At 43.2% G+C, this 19,794-nt stretch overlaps 1 protein-coding gene across 5 annotated transcripts in view; it reads right to left on the bottom strand.

Moving 5' to 3' along the window:
- vps54 (VPS54 subunit of GARP complex) overlaps positions 1 to 11,362 on the bottom strand; it is a 97,071-nt gene extending 85,709 nt beyond the window's left edge. For 2 of the 5 annotated variants that reach the window (XM_072581574.1, XM_072581578.1), the window contains exons 1-2: positions 11,300 to 11,362; positions 1,250 to 1,418 (exon numbers count right to left, since the gene is read on the bottom strand). In XM_072581574.1, the coding sequence (XP_072437675.1) occupies positions 1,250 to 1,388 (139 nt within the window). In that variant the 5' untranslated portion in view covers positions 1,389 to 1,418; positions 11,300 to 11,362. The other 3 variants (XM_072581576.1, XM_072581577.1, XM_072581575.1) reach the window with 3 other exon arrangements.
- Positions 11,363 to 19,794: the final 8,432 nt, after the last annotated feature.

The following is a 19,794-nucleotide window of genomic DNA, read 5'->3' as shown; positions in this document are numbered from 1 at the left end:
GTTGACGAGTCTACTACTGTTGCAATAGAACAGGTCAAGAGGGCAGTGTCGAGTTGGAAGGTTGGACCTGGGATGAGATGGGGGGAGGGGAGATGAGGAAACTGGGGAAATCCAAATTGATCCCATGTGGTTGGAGGGAGACAAGGCTGAAGATGAGCTGTTCTTCTTCCAGGCATAGGGGCTGGCAGTGGAGGTGGCCCAGGACTTGTATGTTCTTTGTGGAGTGGGAGGGGGAGTTAAAGTGTTTGGCCACAGGGCGGTGGGGTTGTTTAGTACATGTGCCCCAGAGATGTTTGCTGAAACTTTCCAACTCAGCACTGCCCTACTGAACTGTCCTGTCTATCTATGTGCTTCAACCTCCTCTCCAAACTATCATCCTCACCCCCACCTTCATCTACCTGTCGCATTCCCAGCTACCTTCCATCCCCAGCCCCAATCCCCATCCCACTTATCTCTCAGCCCCCTTGGCCCACACGCCTCTTTCCAGAGGAAAGACTTTTGCTCAAAACATTGATTCTCCTGCTCTTCTGATGCTGCCTGACCGGCTGTGCTTTTCCAGCACCACACTCTTCGACTCTTAAGTCCAATTATATTGAATGAGGCCAAACATGGTACAATTTTAGGGCAATTTCCAAATTCTGCAAATGGAGCAATAGATTCTACAGAATTACTGTTATTAAAAATGCAGCTCTTCACCCAAATCCTCTCAATCCTCAAGGTTTCTGTCCTGCAGAATTTCAGGAACACTGTTTCCCCTCTGTATAAGTTCACAAAATCTACACAAAGTAAGCTTACTAAATATTTACAGACAGTACTAAATTTTTAAGTACGTGCATATTGTACTAGAAGGACACACCACCAAAGTGATTTGCTGACTTATCTCATTGTACCTTTGCTGATTCGAACCAACACCACAGACTGGTAGCTTCATCCTGATCCTGGACCAGCTGTCTGAAAGAGATTTCCTCTCATTCTAATTCTCCTACCCTACCCCCATGTCCTTTTTCAAACCTCTGGGAAAAATATAGGTTTATGTTGGAAATTCCCAACAGAGTACCCCAAATTATCCATATGATTCGGGGTGTGCTTTCAGTACCTAGCAAACAGACAGACAGCAAAGGGAATGATAAGATTTTCTTAAAAATTAAATGACAGGATGCACATGTTGCCAGAAAGGCCAGCCCTAATTGCCCTGGGGGTGGTGGTAATGGTGACCTGCCTTCTTGAATTGCTGCAGTCTTGGGGTTACCTGTTGGCTCCTTGGGACAGACATCTGGTAATGATCGAACAGCTTTGAAAGACTTTTTAGATGGGTCCATTTCCTTTTTGAACTTTCCATCACTGCTGCTTGGTCGGACCACTGGTGAAGAACTATGGCTTGAAGCCATTGTACTTGGGCATCACAAGAAGGTGCCTAGCTGTACAGACAGAAAAGAAAAATAACTTAATTAAAAATAACACACTTATCTTGCATTTACAGTTTCTCTTGGTAGCAATTTCTTGAGTAGGCCATTCGACCCCTCAAGCCTGGTCCAGGATTTATTATGATCATTGCTGTTCATTGAGTTCAATACACTAATCCTGCCCTCCCCATCCCCCCCCCCATTTTGCTCGATCACTTTAACCACAAGTGCTATGTCTACCTTCTGCTCGAGTGGCCTTAACCACTTTCTGCAGCAGTGAATTCCACAGGCCCACCATTCTCTGGGTGAAGACATCTAAAGTAAAATTTTAGTGGGTGTAACGGTCTTGTTTTATTGTTAATTTTCACCAAATGACATGAAATAGAATTTATTTTGACAATGTTTAAACAAAGGAAGTCAGTCAAGCCCAAGTGAAAAGGCCCTTACATTCCCTATGTGAAAGTGACAGCAGTATCCACAATTCAGTTATATTGCAAACGTAAGGATGTCAAACTTGCTCACATTTCCAAAATATTGATAGGTTTCAATGATACTGCTGATCACATCAGCTGTACAAATGGGGAGTTTTAAGTGGGGTGTTCATTGACCTCAAGTCTAGAAATAATCGAATACAGACATTTTACATAGAGGGAAGTATGATGATTTGTGAAATAAGAAAAAATTATGTTCCTATATGATGTTTGGATTGAATGACAGAAAATTTACAACATTTACAGCACATAGGAAGCTATTTGCAGGGCAGAAGATAAAACCAACCAAAGATAAAACTGAATTATTAAATCCAATGTGATTAGTGACCTGTCTAGAAGTGCATCTGAATTTTTCTCCATGCAGTCTTCTTTAAAACTAAATATATACCTGCAATTAGATCACAATTCTTTTACAATAAAGTCTGATTGATATTCCTCTGCATCCATCACATGACATAGAAACAAGGAGCAGCAGTAAGTCATTCAGCTCCATATTCAATAAAACCATGGCAAACCTGAATGTAATCTGAAATCTACATCTCGCCCTGACACTTTTTACACCTTTGCTTAACAAGAAACCATCTACCTTTGTCTTGCCAATATTCAACATCTGCTATCAGCTTTTCAGAAGAGTTCCAAACACTTGTGATACTCAAGGAAAACAAACTTTGAACCAGTGTTTTAAAGGGATTAAGGGTTTGAAGAGTTCAACATCTCTTTAACGCGAGTTGCCTTGTTTGGCTCAGCAAAAGCAGAAACTCAATCAAACTCAACGTAGCATTGACTTAAAAGGAAAATCAGAAACAAATACTAGTTTCGGGATTCAGACAGTTTAGATATACTCTACAACTAGGCAACCTATACTATAACTGTACCCTCATTTTATTGTTATAGCTATACTTCTTCATCAGCGGGCAACAGGAAAAATGCCAATTGGTATTTGATGAGAATTTGGAACATACATATCTACAAAATCATAAATTGACCAAAATATAAATCATTTCTTTTTAACAGAGTCATAGAGATATATGGCACAAAAAACAGACCTTTCGATCCAAATCGTTCATGACGATCAGATATCCTAAATAAATCTTGTCCAATATACCAGCATTTGGCCCATATCCCTCTAAACACTTCTTATTCACATACCCATCCAGATATCTCTCAAATGTTATAACTGTACCAGTCTCTAACACTTCCTCTGGCAGCTCATTCCTTACACTACCACCCTTTGCTTGAAAAGATTGCCCCTTAAATCTCTTCTTACCTTCAACTGATGCTCTCTAGTTTTGGACTCCTCAACCCTGAAGAAAAGATACAGAACATATCAGCGCAGTCCAGGCCCTTTGGCTCTGGATGTTGCACTGACCTGTGGAAACAATCTGAAGCCCATCTAACCTACACTATTCCATTCTCATCCATACATTTACCCAATGACCATTTAAATGCCCTGAAAGTTGGTGGGCAGGCCATTCCACGACCCTACTACTCTCTGAGTAAAGAAACTATCTCTGACATCTGTCCTATATCTATCACCCCTCAATTTAAAGCTATGTTCCCTCATGCCAGTGATCACCATCTAAGGAAAAAGGCCCTCGCTGTCCAACCTATCAAACCCTCTGATTATCTCATATATCTCAATTAAGTCACCTCTCAATCACCTTCTCCCTAACAAAAACAGCCGCAAGTCCCTCAACATTTCCTCGTAAGACCTTCCCTCCATACAAGGCAACATCTTAATGAATCTCTGAACCTTTTGCAAAGCTTTCACATCCTTCCTACAATGCGGTGACCAGAACTATACGCAGCCCTACCAGAGTTTTGTACAGCTGCAGCATGACCTCCTGGCTCTGAAACGCAATCCCTCTACCAATAAAAGCCAACACACCCTATGCCCTCTTAACAACCCCATCAACCTGGGTGCCAACTTTCAGGAACCTATGTACATGGATCCCTTTGCTCATCCACACTACCAAGAATCTTACCATTAGCCCAATACTCTTTATTCCTATTGCTCCTTCCAAAGTGAATCACCTCATACTTTTACACATTAAACTCCATTTGCCACCTCTCAGCCCAGCTCTGCAGCTTATCTATGTCCCTCTGTCACCTGCAACATCCTTCAGCACTATTCCACAACTCCGCTGACATCAGTGTAATCTGCAAATTTACTAACCCATCTTTCTACGACCTCATCCAGGTCATTTATAAAAATGGCAAACAGCAGTGGCCCCAAAACAGATCCTTGCAGTACACCACTAGTAAGTGAACTCCAGATAAACATTTCCCATCAGCCACCAACCTCTGTCTTTTTTCAGCGAGCCAATTTCACATCCAAACTGTTAAATCACCCTCAACCCCATGCTTCCGTATTTTGTGCAATAGCCCACCATGGGGAACCTTATCAAACACCTTTATGAAATCCATATACGCCACATCAACTGCTTTAACCTCATCCACCTGTTTGATCACCTTCTCACAGAACTCAAGAAGGTTTGTTAGGCACGACCTACCCTTCACAAAACCATGTTGACTATCCCTAATCAACATATTCCTCTCTAGATGATTATAAATCCTATCTCTTATAACCTTTTCGAACACTTTACCCACAACCGAAATAAGGCTCACTGGTCTATAATCACCAGGGTTGTCTCTACTCCCCATGTTGAACAAGGGGACAACACTTGCTATTCTCCAGTCTTCTGGTACAATTCCTGTAGACAATTACAACATAAAGATCAAAGCCAAAGGCTCTTCAAACTCTTCCTTGGCTTCCCAGAGAATCCTAGGATAAATCCCATCCAGCCCAGGGGACTTATCTATTTTCACACTTCCCAGAATTACTAAAACCTCCTCCTTGTGAACCTCAATCCCGTTTAGTCCAGTAGACCTTATCTCAGTATCTCCTCGATAACATTGTCTTTTTCCAGCATGAATACTGACGAAAAACATTAATTTAGCTCATCCCCTATATACTTCCCACTACTGTCCTTGATTGGCCCTAATCTTTCTCTATAGCCATTCTTTTATTCCTGATATACCTATGCAAAGCATTGGGTTATCTTTGATCCTACCTGGCAATGACTTCTCATATCCCTTCCTGGCTTTTCTTAATTCTTTCTTTAGGTCTTTTCTGGCTAATTTGTAACTCTCAAGCACCCTGAGCCTTCATGTCTCATCCCAATATAAGCCTTGTTCTTCCTCTTGACAAGAGATTCAACTTCTTGAGTAGACACGGCTCCCTCGCTCGACCACTTCCTCCCTGCCTGACAGTTACATACTTATCAAGGACACACAGTAGCTGTTCCTTGAATAAGCTCCACATTTCAACTGTGCCCATGCCCTACAGTTTCCTTCCCGATCCAATGCATCCTAAATCTTGCCTTATTGCATCATAATTGCCTTTCCCCCAGCTATAACTCTTGCCCTGTGTTATATACCTTTCGCTTTCCATCACTAAAGTAAACATAACCAAATTGTGGTCACTATCACCAAAGCGTTCCTACCTCCAAATCTAACACCTTCCCCAGTACCAAATCTAATGTGGCCTCACTCCTTGTTGGCCTGTCTACATGCTGTCTCAGGAAACCATCCTTCACTTGGAGGTAACTCTCTTCACTGTCCACTACACCTCCAAGTTTGGTATCCGCTAGCTTTTATTGTGTGTTTTGTTTGTATAAATATATACGACCAATTACCTCATATCAAGTGAACAAAGAATTTAGATTCACCTTACTACATTGCATTTACCGTAAAGCAACAAGCCATTTGACCCAAATGGTGTTTGTACGCCACATGAACCTCCCAACACTCTACTTCATCCTTACATTCCAACTGCTGGCATCTGTTTATCTAGCAGCTTCTTAAATACATCTTGTACAGTATCAGTACTAATTACCTAAACTACTCTCTTGTTAGAGCAAAGTTAAAAATCACACAACACCAGGTTATAGTCCAACAGGTTTAACTGGAAGCATACTAGCTTTCGGAGCGACACTCCTTTATCAAGTGATCAGGAGCGTCGCTCCGAAAGCTAGTGTGCTTCCAATTAAACCTGTTGGACTATAACCGGGTGTTGTGTGATTTTTAACTTTGTACACCCCAGTCCAACACCGGCATCTCCAAATCATGACTACTCTCTTGTGGGAAGTGAACTGCACATTCTCATCACTATGTGGGTAAAGAAATTTCTCCCAAATTTCTTCTTGGACTTATTCGTGGCTCCCTTGTATTTCTAAGCTCTGGTTTTGACCTTGTCTGCACGTGGAGGCTTTTAATAAAACTGTTCATAATCTGAAATATTTTGTTCAGGTCACCTTTCAGTCTTCTCTCTTCTAGAGAACAGAGCTCCAAACCTGCTCAATATTGAGAGATAAATATGGCCTCTCAGTTGCAACGTGCCTAGGACAAATTCATAAGACCTAAAAACAACTAAAGGTACCTTAATGCCTATTGACTTTCTCTGTCCATACTGCAATGTATAAACTGAGGGAAAACAAGCTACACTTGGAAACGACTTTATATAATTGAACTTGCCTCAGAGAGAGACTTGGCCCTTTTATGAACAAGAGGATTTCAAAATAACGTACCTAGGAACCTACTGCTTCCTTCACTAGCTTCTCAACACACCCCGCAAGAGGGAATTATATCAAACTAAAACATTATATTTAGTATCTTCAGAAAAATAATACACTTGGAGCAACACATTCTCGAATAAGTCATTGAAAACAAAACCTAATGTAGCCAAACATAATCCTTCAAAAAAACATCAAATTCTAAATAATTTTGTTTGACAATTTATTGAAATTATTTTTTTTAATTTCAGAAACACACTTTCTGGATCTTAGTAATCTGGTAAATTAATAATGAGCAAAAACCCAAATTCATGCAAAATTAAGCTGATATAAGACACAGTTAGGCGTGCCCAATATACTAAAAACAGAACCATATCAGCCAAACTGAAACCAAAACCACTGGGTTAGTAAGTCAGCCATCAGCAAGCCTGATGTTCACACTATCTATGCTGACAAAATAGCAACATTGTCACAGTTTACAAAGTAAGCTGTGAGGCACACCAGCAATCTGCGTTGGGACCATTCCTCTTCTTAGTTAACATACATTAATCCTTGGAACCTACGTACTTGGTGAAACATTGCAGCACTTGCAGAAGTCACACAAATAAGAAACGTGACGAACTGAAGCAGATTGTAATCAAGTTCAGGAAGATATTGACATCTCATCCAGTCAGGCAGATAAATGATGAAATTAATTGTTGGAGTGGTAATAAAAGCAAAATACTGCCGGTGCTGAAAATCTGAAATAAGAATAGAAAGTGTTAAAGAAACTCCATTGGTCTGTCAGCAGCTGTGGAGAGAGAAACAAGGTTAACACTGAGTCCATTATGATTGCTCTTTGGAATAAAGAATGTTATGTTTTATATGAAAGATTAAGGAGAGGATGAACAATCTCAAGGGTAGGACTTTAAAAGTGGGAGACGGTTCACATATTTAACCTTTGGCTGGAATGGTAGATTGGTAAAGCTGTTTTAAAAACTTATGGAGTCTCAAAAACACTCAGACTGCACAAGCAAGTGATAAGTTATGCTAAATCTATGCAACGCATTGTTAGACCTTAGCTAGAATACCGTATTAATAGAAACTCATTCATTATTTCAATATGAATATGCTGTTCAGTTTTTGGTGTCTTCCTTCATGAAGAACGCAAGGGTCATTGAGAAGATGTGCACCAGGATGATATCAGGAATAAGAGGCTCTGGCTGAGAGGAGAGACCAGACATACTGGGACTCTTTTTTTTTGCAGAGCACAGAATAAATCTATGGCCACAATAGCAGACTTGCAACATATTTCATAAGTCTCACTGGAAATTTGACAAGACATTATGTAAAACATTGGCAGAATTCCAAATAATTAATAACTTATTAAGAATCAAACCAAAGCCAACAGATTGCCAGATGTTTGCCACATTGGTGGCTCCCCTCGTTACAAATCAGCTCTTGGCTGCCATGTTGCCACATGAATTCTGGCAAATTGCAGAATGACACCATCAAGGAGTTGCATGTAATCAATATTTCACCTCAGCTACAGGAACTAAAAGTCAGGGTGACCTCCACACAGGATTCAAAATAAGAAGTGGGCTCAAAGAGCTGAATAGTCGCCCCACTTCCACTGCTTACATTGTGTTATAAGCTGCATACACTTCAGAAGCAACATGTGTAGTCCCTGCTCCTACTGTTAATTGCTCAAAGCAGGCATTAAAATGTAGATGTTAATCTTACAGACACCATCTACAGAACTATAGTACCTTCATCAATTGTTCTCATTTAAAAAAACAGAAATGGCATCAACAATTTACATTATTAATAATACATTCACCTCACAAGCTGCGTGAAAATAAACAGGATTAGACGAGCATCACCTTGTGATATTTGAATGATACGAAACAGTGGGCAGCCATTCAGCCGATTAGATGGAAAGTCAACCGATATCAGCTATGTACCATTCATTTAGAAAAACCCAAAAGAAGAAAGATTCATTTAACATGATTTTTAACTAAAATTTTTCTGGACACAAACATATATCCATCACAAGTTTATAATACAACATTTGATTAAATTAATACTTGAATCACATATTCACATCATCAGAGAAACAGACAATTTCATTTCTGTAACAACATCCAGCTCCTCAGTAATTTAAACCCTTCTCTGTGACTTTTGCAACTTAGACATGACAATGCCAACACACTCCTCTCAACTTCCAGCCTTCATGGTCACCCAATGCTCAGTTATCCATGTCCTAATGTGTACCAAATCCAGTTCACCCCACCATCTCGATGCTCATTAACATTCCTAAACTTGCAGATGACACAAAGATACGTAGAGGGACAGATAGCATTGAAGAAGCAGGAAGGCACAGAAGGACTTGGACAGGTTAGGACAGTGGCAGATGGAATACAATGTGAGAAATTGAGAGGTTATGCATTTTGGTAGGAAGAATAGAGGTGTAAACTATTTTCTAAACAGGAATAGGAGGCATAAAAGGATTTAGAGTGAAGAAGGTGATGAACCCATGGAACTCATTGCTGCAGAAGACTGTGGGAGCCAAGTCATTGAATGTCATTAAGACAGAGACAGGTAGGTTCCTGAATAGGAAGATCAAGGGTTACAAGGAGTAATCAGGAGAATGGAGTTGAGAAACATTTTGGAGTCAAGAGTGTGGTGTTGGAAAAGCCCAGAAGCATCCAAGGAGCAGTAAAATTGACATTTCAGGCAAAAGCCCTTTATCAGGAAGGGAGCTTGTGAGCGGAGGGGGTGGAGAGATAAATGGGAGGGGGGGGTAGGGGGAAGGTATCTGGGAGTGCGATTGGTAGACGGAGATGGAGGTAAAGGTGATAGGTCAGAGAGGAGGGTGGAGCATATAGGTGGGAAGGAAGATTAACAGGTCATGAGAGCAGTGCCAAGTTGGAAGGTTGGAACTGGGTTAAGGTGGGGGAGGGGAAAATTAGGAAACTGGTGAAATCTACATTGATGCTGTGTGGTTGGAAGGTCCCAAGGCGGAAGATGAGGTGTACTTCCTCCAGGCGTCGGGTGGTTAGGGTGTGGTGATGGAGGAGGCCCAGGACCTGCATGTTCTTGGCAGAGCGGAATGGGGAGTTGAAGTGTTCGGCCATGGAGCAGTGGGGTTGGTTGGTGCGGGTGTCCTGGAGATGTTCTCTGAAGTGCTCTGCAGATAGGCGTCCTGTCTCCCCAGTGTAGAGGAGACCGCATCAGAAGCAATGGATACAGTAAATGACAAGTATGGAAGTGCACGTAAATCTCTGATGCATGTGGAAGGCATTGAAAACCAGGGGCGGCTCAGTGGTTAGCACTGCTGCCTCACAGTGCCAGCGACCCTGGTTCGATTCTCACTCGGGCAAATGTCTGTGTGGAGTTTGTACATTCTCCCCAAGACTGCATGGGTTTCCTCCAGGTGCTCTGGTTTCCTCCCACAATCCAAAGATGTGCTGATCAGGTGAATTGGCCTTGCTAAACTGCCCATAGTGTTAGGTACAATATAGGGTAGGGGAATGGATCTGGGTGGGTTACTCTTCGGAGGGTCGGTGTGGACCTGTTGGGCCAAAGGGAATCTAATAACAGCCATGATCAAATGGGTCTGACTGCCAATAGGAAGGAATTAAAACCAAGATGTTCAAGATGTCATATCTGGAGGGCTGAATGAGATTTCCAAGAAAGGGAGGGTCAAGATAGATTTGAAAACAACGAAGAGAATTTTAAAACTAAAGCATTGCTAAGGAAGCCAGTATCCAATAGACATAAGATATAGCAGCAGAATTAGGCTAATCGGGTCTGCATCACCATTCATTAACATGTGATCTCAGCTCCACTTTCTTATCTACACTCTTAATCCTCAACTCCCATGTTTATCAAAACTCTATCTCACTCAGCCTTGAATACATTCAATATTCCAGCCTTCACTGCTTTCTGGGGAAGAGAATTCCACAGACTAATAATCTGCTGACAGACAAAAAGAACCTCATCGGTCTTAAACGGGAGATCTCTTGGGTCTGAACAAATCTTTGGACTCAAAATGTTAGCTGTTTCTTTCTCACCATGGATATTATTGGGCTTGCTGAGTTTCTCCAGCACATTCTGCTTATATTACTTGTTCTGAAACTGTGCTCCCCTGTTTTAGTCTCTCCCGGAAGAGGAGGCATCTTTTGGGTATCCATTATCACAACTGAGTGGCTACCTCTTCAAAAGAGCCTGGGCAGGTATGATGGACCAAATGGCCTCCTGTGTACTGCGGCACTGCACAAAGCATTTGTATATTTTATTAAGAATATCTTCCAAAGAATCCAAACAAATCCCAAATCAGGAGGAACACAGAATATGGGACTTGCACCAGCCCAAGCGAGAGATTACAACAACAGGAAGAATAAGATATAGGAGGAAGACATCAGGATGGGGAGGAAGGGTCACCCGGCCCGAAAGGTTAACCCTGATTTCTCTGCACAGACCTGTCTGTGTTTTGTTGTTGATCAGGAGGGGAGGGGGGCTAGTATAGCCAGGGTGGGCTGAGCGGTCACTCTGTGTGGATTCTGCGAGCCCGGTGTGTGTCTAACCCTGGGGAAAGGCGGGTCGGGGCGGGGGGTGGTATCGGGGGGTATCTGGAAGCGGTGTCCGCTGACCCTCTCCCCTACACGAAGCCGCAGAAACCTGAAGCCCCGGCTCCGCGGCCTAACGTACCGTCCCGAGCCGAGCCGATCCTGTCCGGAACCAGGCCCTACAACCACTAGGAGATGGGCATCCGGTCAGGGAGCAGCCCCTCACCTGGGCACCCACATCCCTCATCCGTCCCGAGCCAGCGAGCGCCTCGAACCCTCACCTGCTCCTGCTGCCGCCCGGAGCCACCATCGGTCCTCCCAGTCAGTCCTCCCACTCCCCCCGGCCCATCCCGGCAGGCGCTGCGCAGGTGCCGGGGCGGGACCCGGGCCCTCTACGTCACACAATCTGATTGACAGTGACTCCAGCCAATTGAGGCGTAGGCATGTTACAGCTGTTCTTGTGAATGGAAGAAATGGATTTACAAACCCAGAGCGGGGCAACTGGACACTGCTGTCAAACTAATCTGATCACAGGCACAACTGAAAAACAAGGCTGATATGTCAACCTGCCCCCCTTATCAAATTCTGCTAACTTGGGTTTCAGTTGTGGTTTAGTAGATCCCTATTCACCCCTGGGTCCCAAAGGATTCTACATTGGGGAGACTGGACGCCTCCTAACCCAGCGCTTTAGGGAACATCTCCAGGACGCCCGCACCGATCAACCAAACCGCCCTATGGCCCAACATTTCAACTCCCCCTCCCACTCTGCCGAGGACATGGAGGTCCTGGGCCTCCTTCACCGCCGCTCCCTCACCACCAGACGCCTGGAGGAAGAACGCCTCATCTTCCGCCTCGGAACACTTCAACCCCAGGGCATCAATGTGGACTTCAACAGCTTCCTCATTTCCCCTTCCTCCACCTCATCCTAGTTTCAAACTTCCAACTGTCTCCTTGACTTGTCCGGACTTGTCCGACCTGCCTATTTCCTTTTCCACCTATCCACTCCACCCTCTCCTCCTTGACCTATCACCTTCATCCCCTCCCCCACTCACCCATTGTACTCTATGCTACTCTCTCCCCACCCCCACCCTCCTCTAGCTTATCTCTCCACGCTTCAGGCTCACTGCCTTTATTCCTGATGAAGGGCTTTTGCCCGAAATGTCGATTTCACTGCTCATTGGATGCTGCCTGAACTGCTGTGCTCTTCCAGCACCACTAATCCAGTATTTGGTTTTCAGCATCTGCAGTTATTGTTTTTACCCCAAAGGATTCATATTCCACTGCACAAAGGGTCATTGAAACATGAGATTCCTAGGGGCTTAGCAGGGTTAGAGATGTGGAAAGATTGCTCTCTAATCCCAGACACTCCCACATGGGCAAACAAATTCTTAGACTAAGAGGTCGCTCATTTAAGACAGGGATAACGAGTAATTTCTTATCTCAGAGGTTAACGAACATGTGGAATTCTTTATCGCAGAAGGCTGTTGAGGCTGGGTTGTTGAGTATATTCAAGGCTGAGATAGACACAGCAGAAGGGAAGTAAGAGTTATGGGGAAAGGACAGGAAAATAAAGTTGAAGATTATCAGAATGGTCATGATCTCATTGAATGGTAGAATAGACTCAATGGGCTGAATAGTAGACCTCTTCCTCTGTGTTTTCTTGTAGGGCATAATCTCAGGACAAGGGGGCACACATTTAAGACAATGATAAGCAGGAATTTCTCTCAGAGGAAAGCAAATCTGTAGGATGAGATTGCAGAGTACTTGAAAGTGCATGGTGAAATAGAATTCAACCATCACAGCTTTGTCAAAGGGAGGTCATGTCTGACAAATCTTAATTTTTTTAAGAAGGTAACAAGCAAGTTAGACAAAAAGAAGGAGCTAGTGGACACAATCTATTTGGATTTCCAAAAGGCCTTCAAAAAGGTGCTGCACAGGAGGCTACGAAATAAGGTAAACCCTATGGTGTTAAGGACAAGGTACTGTCAGAGGACAGACAATAGGAAGAATGGGGTCTTTTCAGGATGGCAACTATTGAGTAGTGGAGTTCTACAGGGGTCAGTGTTGGGACTATGACTGTTCATGGATGAAAGAACTGAGGGCATTCTTGCTAAGTTTATAGATGACACAAAGACATGGAGGGAGTGTTGAGGAAGCAGGGAGGCTGCAAAAGGACTTGGACAGGCTGGGTGAGTGGGCAAAGAAGTGACAGATGGAATACAATGTGGGAAGCGTGAGGTTCTGCACTTGGGTAGGAAGAAGATGCATACTTTTTTTATAAATGGGGAAAGGGGGCTTCAGAAATCTGAAGCGCAAAGGGATTTGGAGTCCTAGTTTATAATTCTTAAGGTTAACATGCAGGTTTAGTTGGCAGTTAGGAAGACAAATGCAATTATGCCATTAATTTCAAGATAACTAAAATATAAGAGCAGAGATGTACTGTTGAGGCTCTGTTCAGTCTGTATTTGGAATGTTGTGAAGGGTTTTGAGCCCCGTATCTAAGGAAGGATGTCCTGGCATCAGAGGGATCCAGTGGAATTTTACAAGATCATTCCTGAGAATAAACGCTTTGTGAAATGAGGAGTGTTTGCAGACTCTGGGTCTGTATTTGATGGAATTAAGAAGGATCGGGGGCGGTGGAATCTGATTGAAACTTAGAATACTGACAGGCATGGATAGATGGGACATGGAGATGTATCCAATTATAAAAGAAACTAGGACCTGGTGGTACAGCCTCAAAGTGAATGGAGGATCCTGTAGAAGTGAGATGAGGAGGAATTTCTTCAGCCAGAAGGTGGTGAATCTGTGGAATTCATTGCCGCAGAGCGCTGAGGAGGCCAAGTCATTGAGTGTATTTAAGGCAGAGAAAGATTCTTGATTAGTAAGGGGATCAAGGGTTACAGGGAGAAGGCATGAGAATGGGCTTGAGAAGCATATCAGCCATGATTGAATAGCGGGGTAGACTCGATGGGCCAAATAGCCAAAATCTGCTCCTATATCTAATGGTAATTCTTTCCTGTAGAGGGCTAGTGAAGCTGGGTCATGAAATATACTCAGAGCTGAGATAGCTTTTTAATCAGTATGGAAATCCAGGCTTACAGGGAAAGGAAACAGGAAACAGGCGTTGAAACTCATCTCATTGAACTATGGAACAGACCCAACAGGATTCTGCTCCTAAATCTTATGATCTTATGACTCAACTACAAAACCTACGCACTGAATTACTGAGGGAATTCTGCAGAGGATTGCCATTTCATGCTTATTGCCAGGGCAATGGAATTTAAAAGTGGGCATGTTTTACTACTGTTACATAGCACATGTGGAAGACGATTAAAGTTTTGGTTGCCTTGTTTAAGAAAGGGTGTAAAAACATTAAAGCAGTTCAAAGAAGGTCCATTTGAAAAATCTCTGAGTTGGGGGTTCGTGGAGATGAGCTTAGGAGAAAAGTTTGGACTGGGCCTGTTAACTATTGAAGCTTAGAAGAACGAGAGGTGACCCGATGCTGAGGAAATATTTACCTCATGAAAGAGGCACTGGAACAGGAGTAGGCCATATAGCCCCTCACATCTGCTCCACCATTCGATGAGATCATGGCTGACCTGGAAGTTAGAAGTAAAGGATACAGTTCAAAAAGACATGTATGACTGAACTGAAGAAATTTATTTCTCTCGAAGGGTCATGAATCTTTGGAACACCCTTCCCCATAGAACAAAGGAGGATGGGCCACTGAGTATTTTCTATGGTGTCGACATGAATACATTTTTGACTAACAAAATAATGAAAGTTTATTACTGGTCAGTGGGAATATGGAGTTGACTGGAATTGGAGTTCACAGTTCCTCTAGTAAACTCTCTTTGCAAATGACAATAAGGTAATGTAGCCTGCCTGGATCAAGTGATCAATTGTTGAGGCATTAGGGGATTTCTATATGGTTACAGCCTCTGGTGGTGAGGTCTGCAAATGAAGACCGCTGCTACCCTGGCAGTTTTACAGAACCTGAAAGGTGCCTTGGGAAGTAGCTTTGAGAACTTCCAAGCCTGTCTGCACTATGTTAGCACTCAGGTCAACAGGAATGGATCTGGTTAATAGTTATCCTTTCTCAGTGTGTCGCTATGCTGCCTACTCATCAGCCTGCCCATCGATAACCAGCAGGACCGAACTGCTCCAGCCCAAGTTCAGATGCAGACCTTTCCCAGAAGATCCGAAACAGCTTGAGCTCCTTGACATCAGAAACCAGGGATATCTCAGATGCCTTCATTAGAATTGCATGGACTCTGCACCTTCGAGTGGTGGCACGGTGGCTCAATGGTTAGCACTGCTGCCTCACAGTGCCAGGGACCCGGGTTCAATTCCCACCTCGGGCAACTGTCTCTGTGGAGTTTGCACCTTCTCCCCGTGTCTGCGTGGGTTTCCTCCGGGTGCTCCGGTTTCCTCCCACAGTCCAAAGATATGCAGGTCAGGTGAACTGGCTATGCTAAATTGCCTGTAATGTTAGGTAAGGGGTAAATGTAGGGGCATGGGTAGGTTGCGCTTCGGCGGGTCGGTGTGGACTTGTTGGGCCGAAGGGCCTGTTTCCACACTGTAATGTAATCTAATCTAATCTATTCAGTGGGAAACCAGCAGCAGTATGGGTTGGGATTCACAGGCCAAACATTAGGAGCTTTGCACAAGTCTGCTTTGTTAATGAACATAAATGGATGAGTTGGTGAAATCAATGTGTATATAAGACCATAAGACCATAAGACATAGGAGTGGAAGTAAGGCCATTCGGCCCATCGAGTCCACTCTGCCATTCAATCATGGCTGATGCGCATTTCAGCTCCACTTACCAGCGTTCTCCCCGTAGCCCTTAATTCCTCTAGACAACAAGAATCTATCAATCTCGGCCTTGAAGACATTTAGCATCCCAGCTTCCACTGCACTCCGTGGCAATGAATTCCACAGGCCCACCACTCTCTGGCTGAAGAAATGTCTCCGCATTTCTGTTCTGAAATGACCCCCTCTAATTCTAAGGCTGTGTCCACGGGTCCTAGTCTCCTCGTCTAACGGAAACAATTTCCTAGCATCCACCCTTTCCAAGCCATGTATTATTTTGTACGTCTCTATTAAGTCTCCCTTTAATCTTCTAAACTCCAATGAATACAATCCCAGTATCCTCAGCTGTTCCTCATATGCTAGACCTACCATTCCAGGGATCATCCGTGTGAATCTCCGCTGGACACGTTCCAGTGCCAGTATGTCCTTCCTGAGGTGTGGGGACCAAAACTGGACACAGTACTCCAAATGGGGCCTAACCAGAGCTTTATAAAGTCTTAGTAGTACATCTCTGCTTTTATATTCCAACCCTCTTGAGATAAGAGACAACATTGCATTCGCTTTCTTAATCACGGACTCAACCTGCATGTTTACCTTTAGAGAATCCTCGACTAGCACTCCCAGATCCCTTTGTGCTTTGGCTTTATTAATTTTCTCACCATTTAGAAAGTAGTCCATGCTTTTATTCTTTTTGCCAAAGTGCAAGACCTCGCACTTGCTCACGTTAAATTCCATCAGCCATTTCCTGGACCACTCTCCCAACCTGTCTCGATCCTTCTGTAGCCTCCCCACTTCCTCAGTACTACCTGCCTGTCCACCTAACTTCGTATCATCGGCAAACTTCGCTAGAATGCCCCCGGTTCCCTCATCCAAATCATTAATATATAATGCGAACAGCTGTGGCCCCAGCACCGAACCCTGCGGGACACCGCTCGTCACCGGCTGCCATTCTGAAAAAGAACCTTTTATCCCAACTCTCTGCCTTCTGTTAGACAGCCAATCCTCAATCCATCCCAGCAGCTCACCTCGAACACCATTGGCCCTCAGCTTGCTCAGCAACCTCCCGTGTGGCACCTTATCAAAGGCCTTTTGAAAGTCTAGATAGACCACATCCACTGGGTTTCCCTGGTCTAACCTACCTGTTACCTCTTCAAAAAATTCCAACAGGTTTGTCAGGCATGACCTCCCTTTACTAAATCCATGTTGACTTGTTCTAATCAGACTCTGCTCTTCCAAGAATTTAGAAACCTTATCCTTAATGATGGATTCTAGAATTTTACCAACAACCGAGGTTAAGCTGATTGGCCTATAATTTTCCATCTTTTGCCTTGATCCTTTCTTGAACAAGGGGGTTACAACAGCCATCTTCCAATCATCCAGGACCTTTCCTGACTCCAGTGATTCTTGAAAGATCTCAACCAATGCCTCTGCTATTTCCTCAGCCACCTCTCTCAGAACTCTAGGGTGTATCCCATCGGGGCCAGGAGATTTATCAATTTTAAGACTTTTTAACTTTTCTAGCACTATCTCTTTCGTAATGGCAACCATACTCAACTCAGCCCCGTGACACCCTTTAATTTTTGGGATATTACTCATGTCTTCCACTGTGAAAACTGACGCAAAGTACTTGTTAAGTTCTCCTGCTATTTCCTTATCTCCCATCACTAGGCTTCCTGCATCAGTTTGAAGTGGCCCAATGTCTACTTTTGCCTGTCGTTTGTTTCTTATGTACTGAAAGAAACTTTTACTATTATTTCTAATATTACTGGCTAGCCTACCTTCATATTTGATCCTCTCATTTCTTATTATACTCTTTGTTATCCTGTTTGCTTTTGTATCCTTCCCAATCTTCTGATTTCCCACTGTTCTTAGCCACTTTATAGGATCTCTCTTTTTCTTTAATACATTTCCTGACTTCCTTTGTCAGCCAAGGTTGTCTAATCCCTCCCCGGTTAATCTTTCTTTTCTTGGGAATGAACCTCTGTACAGTGTCCTCAATTATACCTACAAACTCCTGCCATTTTTGAACAATGAAGTAATTTTTTTTGTCAGTATCTATTGCTATTCATAATCCTCACAATAGTGCAGGGACACCCGTGAAGTTGACTCCAAAGCAGGATATTGAAATAATGCTTGTAAGAACTGGGACAAAGAAAGAGAAAGAGTTGGTCCTTAACCAAAGGATAATTTTGAGAAATGTCAACTTCCTGTTGCTCATCTCTGGCAGCTCACATTATTGCTCCGAGACCACATCGTCCTCTTTCTCAACCCCATTTATCTCTTGGGGTTCCACTACTACTCCGAGTTAATGGGCAAAGCAGTTCAGCATGCAACGAATATTAATTAATTTAGATTTAGCCATGTGCACAGGAATACTGGAGTACAGTAAAAAGTAGTCACCATTCTCTAGCGTCATCTTAGTATACAAAAGACAGGGTTAAAAACAGACACAGAAAGAAAAGGGAAAAAAAAATCCAGACCATTCCCCCACCCTCTGCCATGTGTCCTCGCTGCCAGAAAAAAGGGCTTTATTCCTGATGAAGGGCTTTTGCCCGAAACGTCGATTTTGAAGCTCCTTGGATGCTGCCTGAACTGCTGTGCTCTTCCAGCACCACTAATCCAGAATCTGGTTTCCAGCATCTGCAGTCATTGTTTTTACCTCTGGCCATCAGGTACCCAGGTCCTGGGACAGCTTGCTCCCTGCACTGCTGTCATTGTAACCAGGCTGCCATCCTTGGATGCCATCTTGCCTCCACCATCATGAGTCTGTGCTGGCCCATGGATGCTCTGACTGAAAGAGATCAACCTGAATGGACTAAAGTGGATTTTGTTTCCAGGTGCTCACCCTTTGCATTCTGAGAGCTTTGGGTGTTGTTGGGCTGGATTCCTGTTCTGAACCTATGCCCAGGTTTTGTTCAAGCTCCTTGAGCAAGTTGAGGATGGGGTAGTCATTCAATAAAAGTCATTCAACGAACGGGGTGGAACTGGGAGGATACAGAGGACCAGTGCAGTATGCTTGCAACATAATTACAGCCAGGAAACTGGGCACGAACTTGCCTAAAAATATTAAAAGTGAGCTGAATATCACATGAATGTTCCTGTTGAGAAAAAGCTGGTTCCTCACTGCAGCCACTCAGGGAGTTGTTCATGGTGCATTGTACCTGCAGGAATCCAATTATTTACACTACTTCTGCCTGCTTATCAGGTTTCATGGTCATAGGAAGGAACTATTCAGAGAGCTGTCCTATCCTATTGTGTATAGTTAATTCTGCAGACACTAATTTGATATCTAACATAAGAGCAAATCTGGTAAATGTGTTGCAATGCAATAATTACAGAAAATTGAGTAACTGGTTCATGTTGAGCTATTTCTAAAGACATCAAACTAATACCCATCATGTCATATTATGCAAAAAGAAAAATACCTGTTTAGGAAATACTAAAGTGCTAAGCAAATCATTTTGAATTTAAACACAAAATGTTGGAAATACTCAGCAGGTCTGGCACATTCTGTGGACATAACCACAGCAAATGCTTCACAATAATTAGCTTTTGGCATTAGAGTTTAACTCTGCCATCTTCAGGTCTGGATTTTGAAGAATAGAGTTGCCAGGGTCGTGAATTGTTCTGGAATGTTACTGCAGTTCCATCGAGGCCTAAACAGGACTTAAGCAACACATGAATTCAGCTGGATCACTGCATTTGACAGACAAGTTATACATCAAATCACTGACACTGAGATATATGAAAACCTTCATTAATATTTGAACACAAACTCTAAATGTTAACATTACAACTTTAGAATTACTGGTTCCATATTCTCGTGTGTTTAGAGCAGAATATCAGAAATACATGGCATGTCTCACTCTCTCCCAATTCTTGCCTAGAATCATTAAAACAATTTTCTAGTCAGCCTTTCCTTTTACATGGAAGGTACAGCACAGAAATCGGTCATTCGGCC

The sequence above is a fragment of the Chiloscyllium punctatum genome, chromosome 11 (genome assembly GCF_047496795.1).
Source record: "Chiloscyllium punctatum isolate Juve2018m chromosome 11, sChiPun1.3, whole genome shotgun sequence".
NCBI lineage: Eukaryota > Metazoa > Chordata > Chondrichthyes > Orectolobiformes > Hemiscylliidae > Chiloscyllium > Chiloscyllium punctatum.
This window is presented reverse-complemented; position numbering and strand designations above follow the sequence as displayed.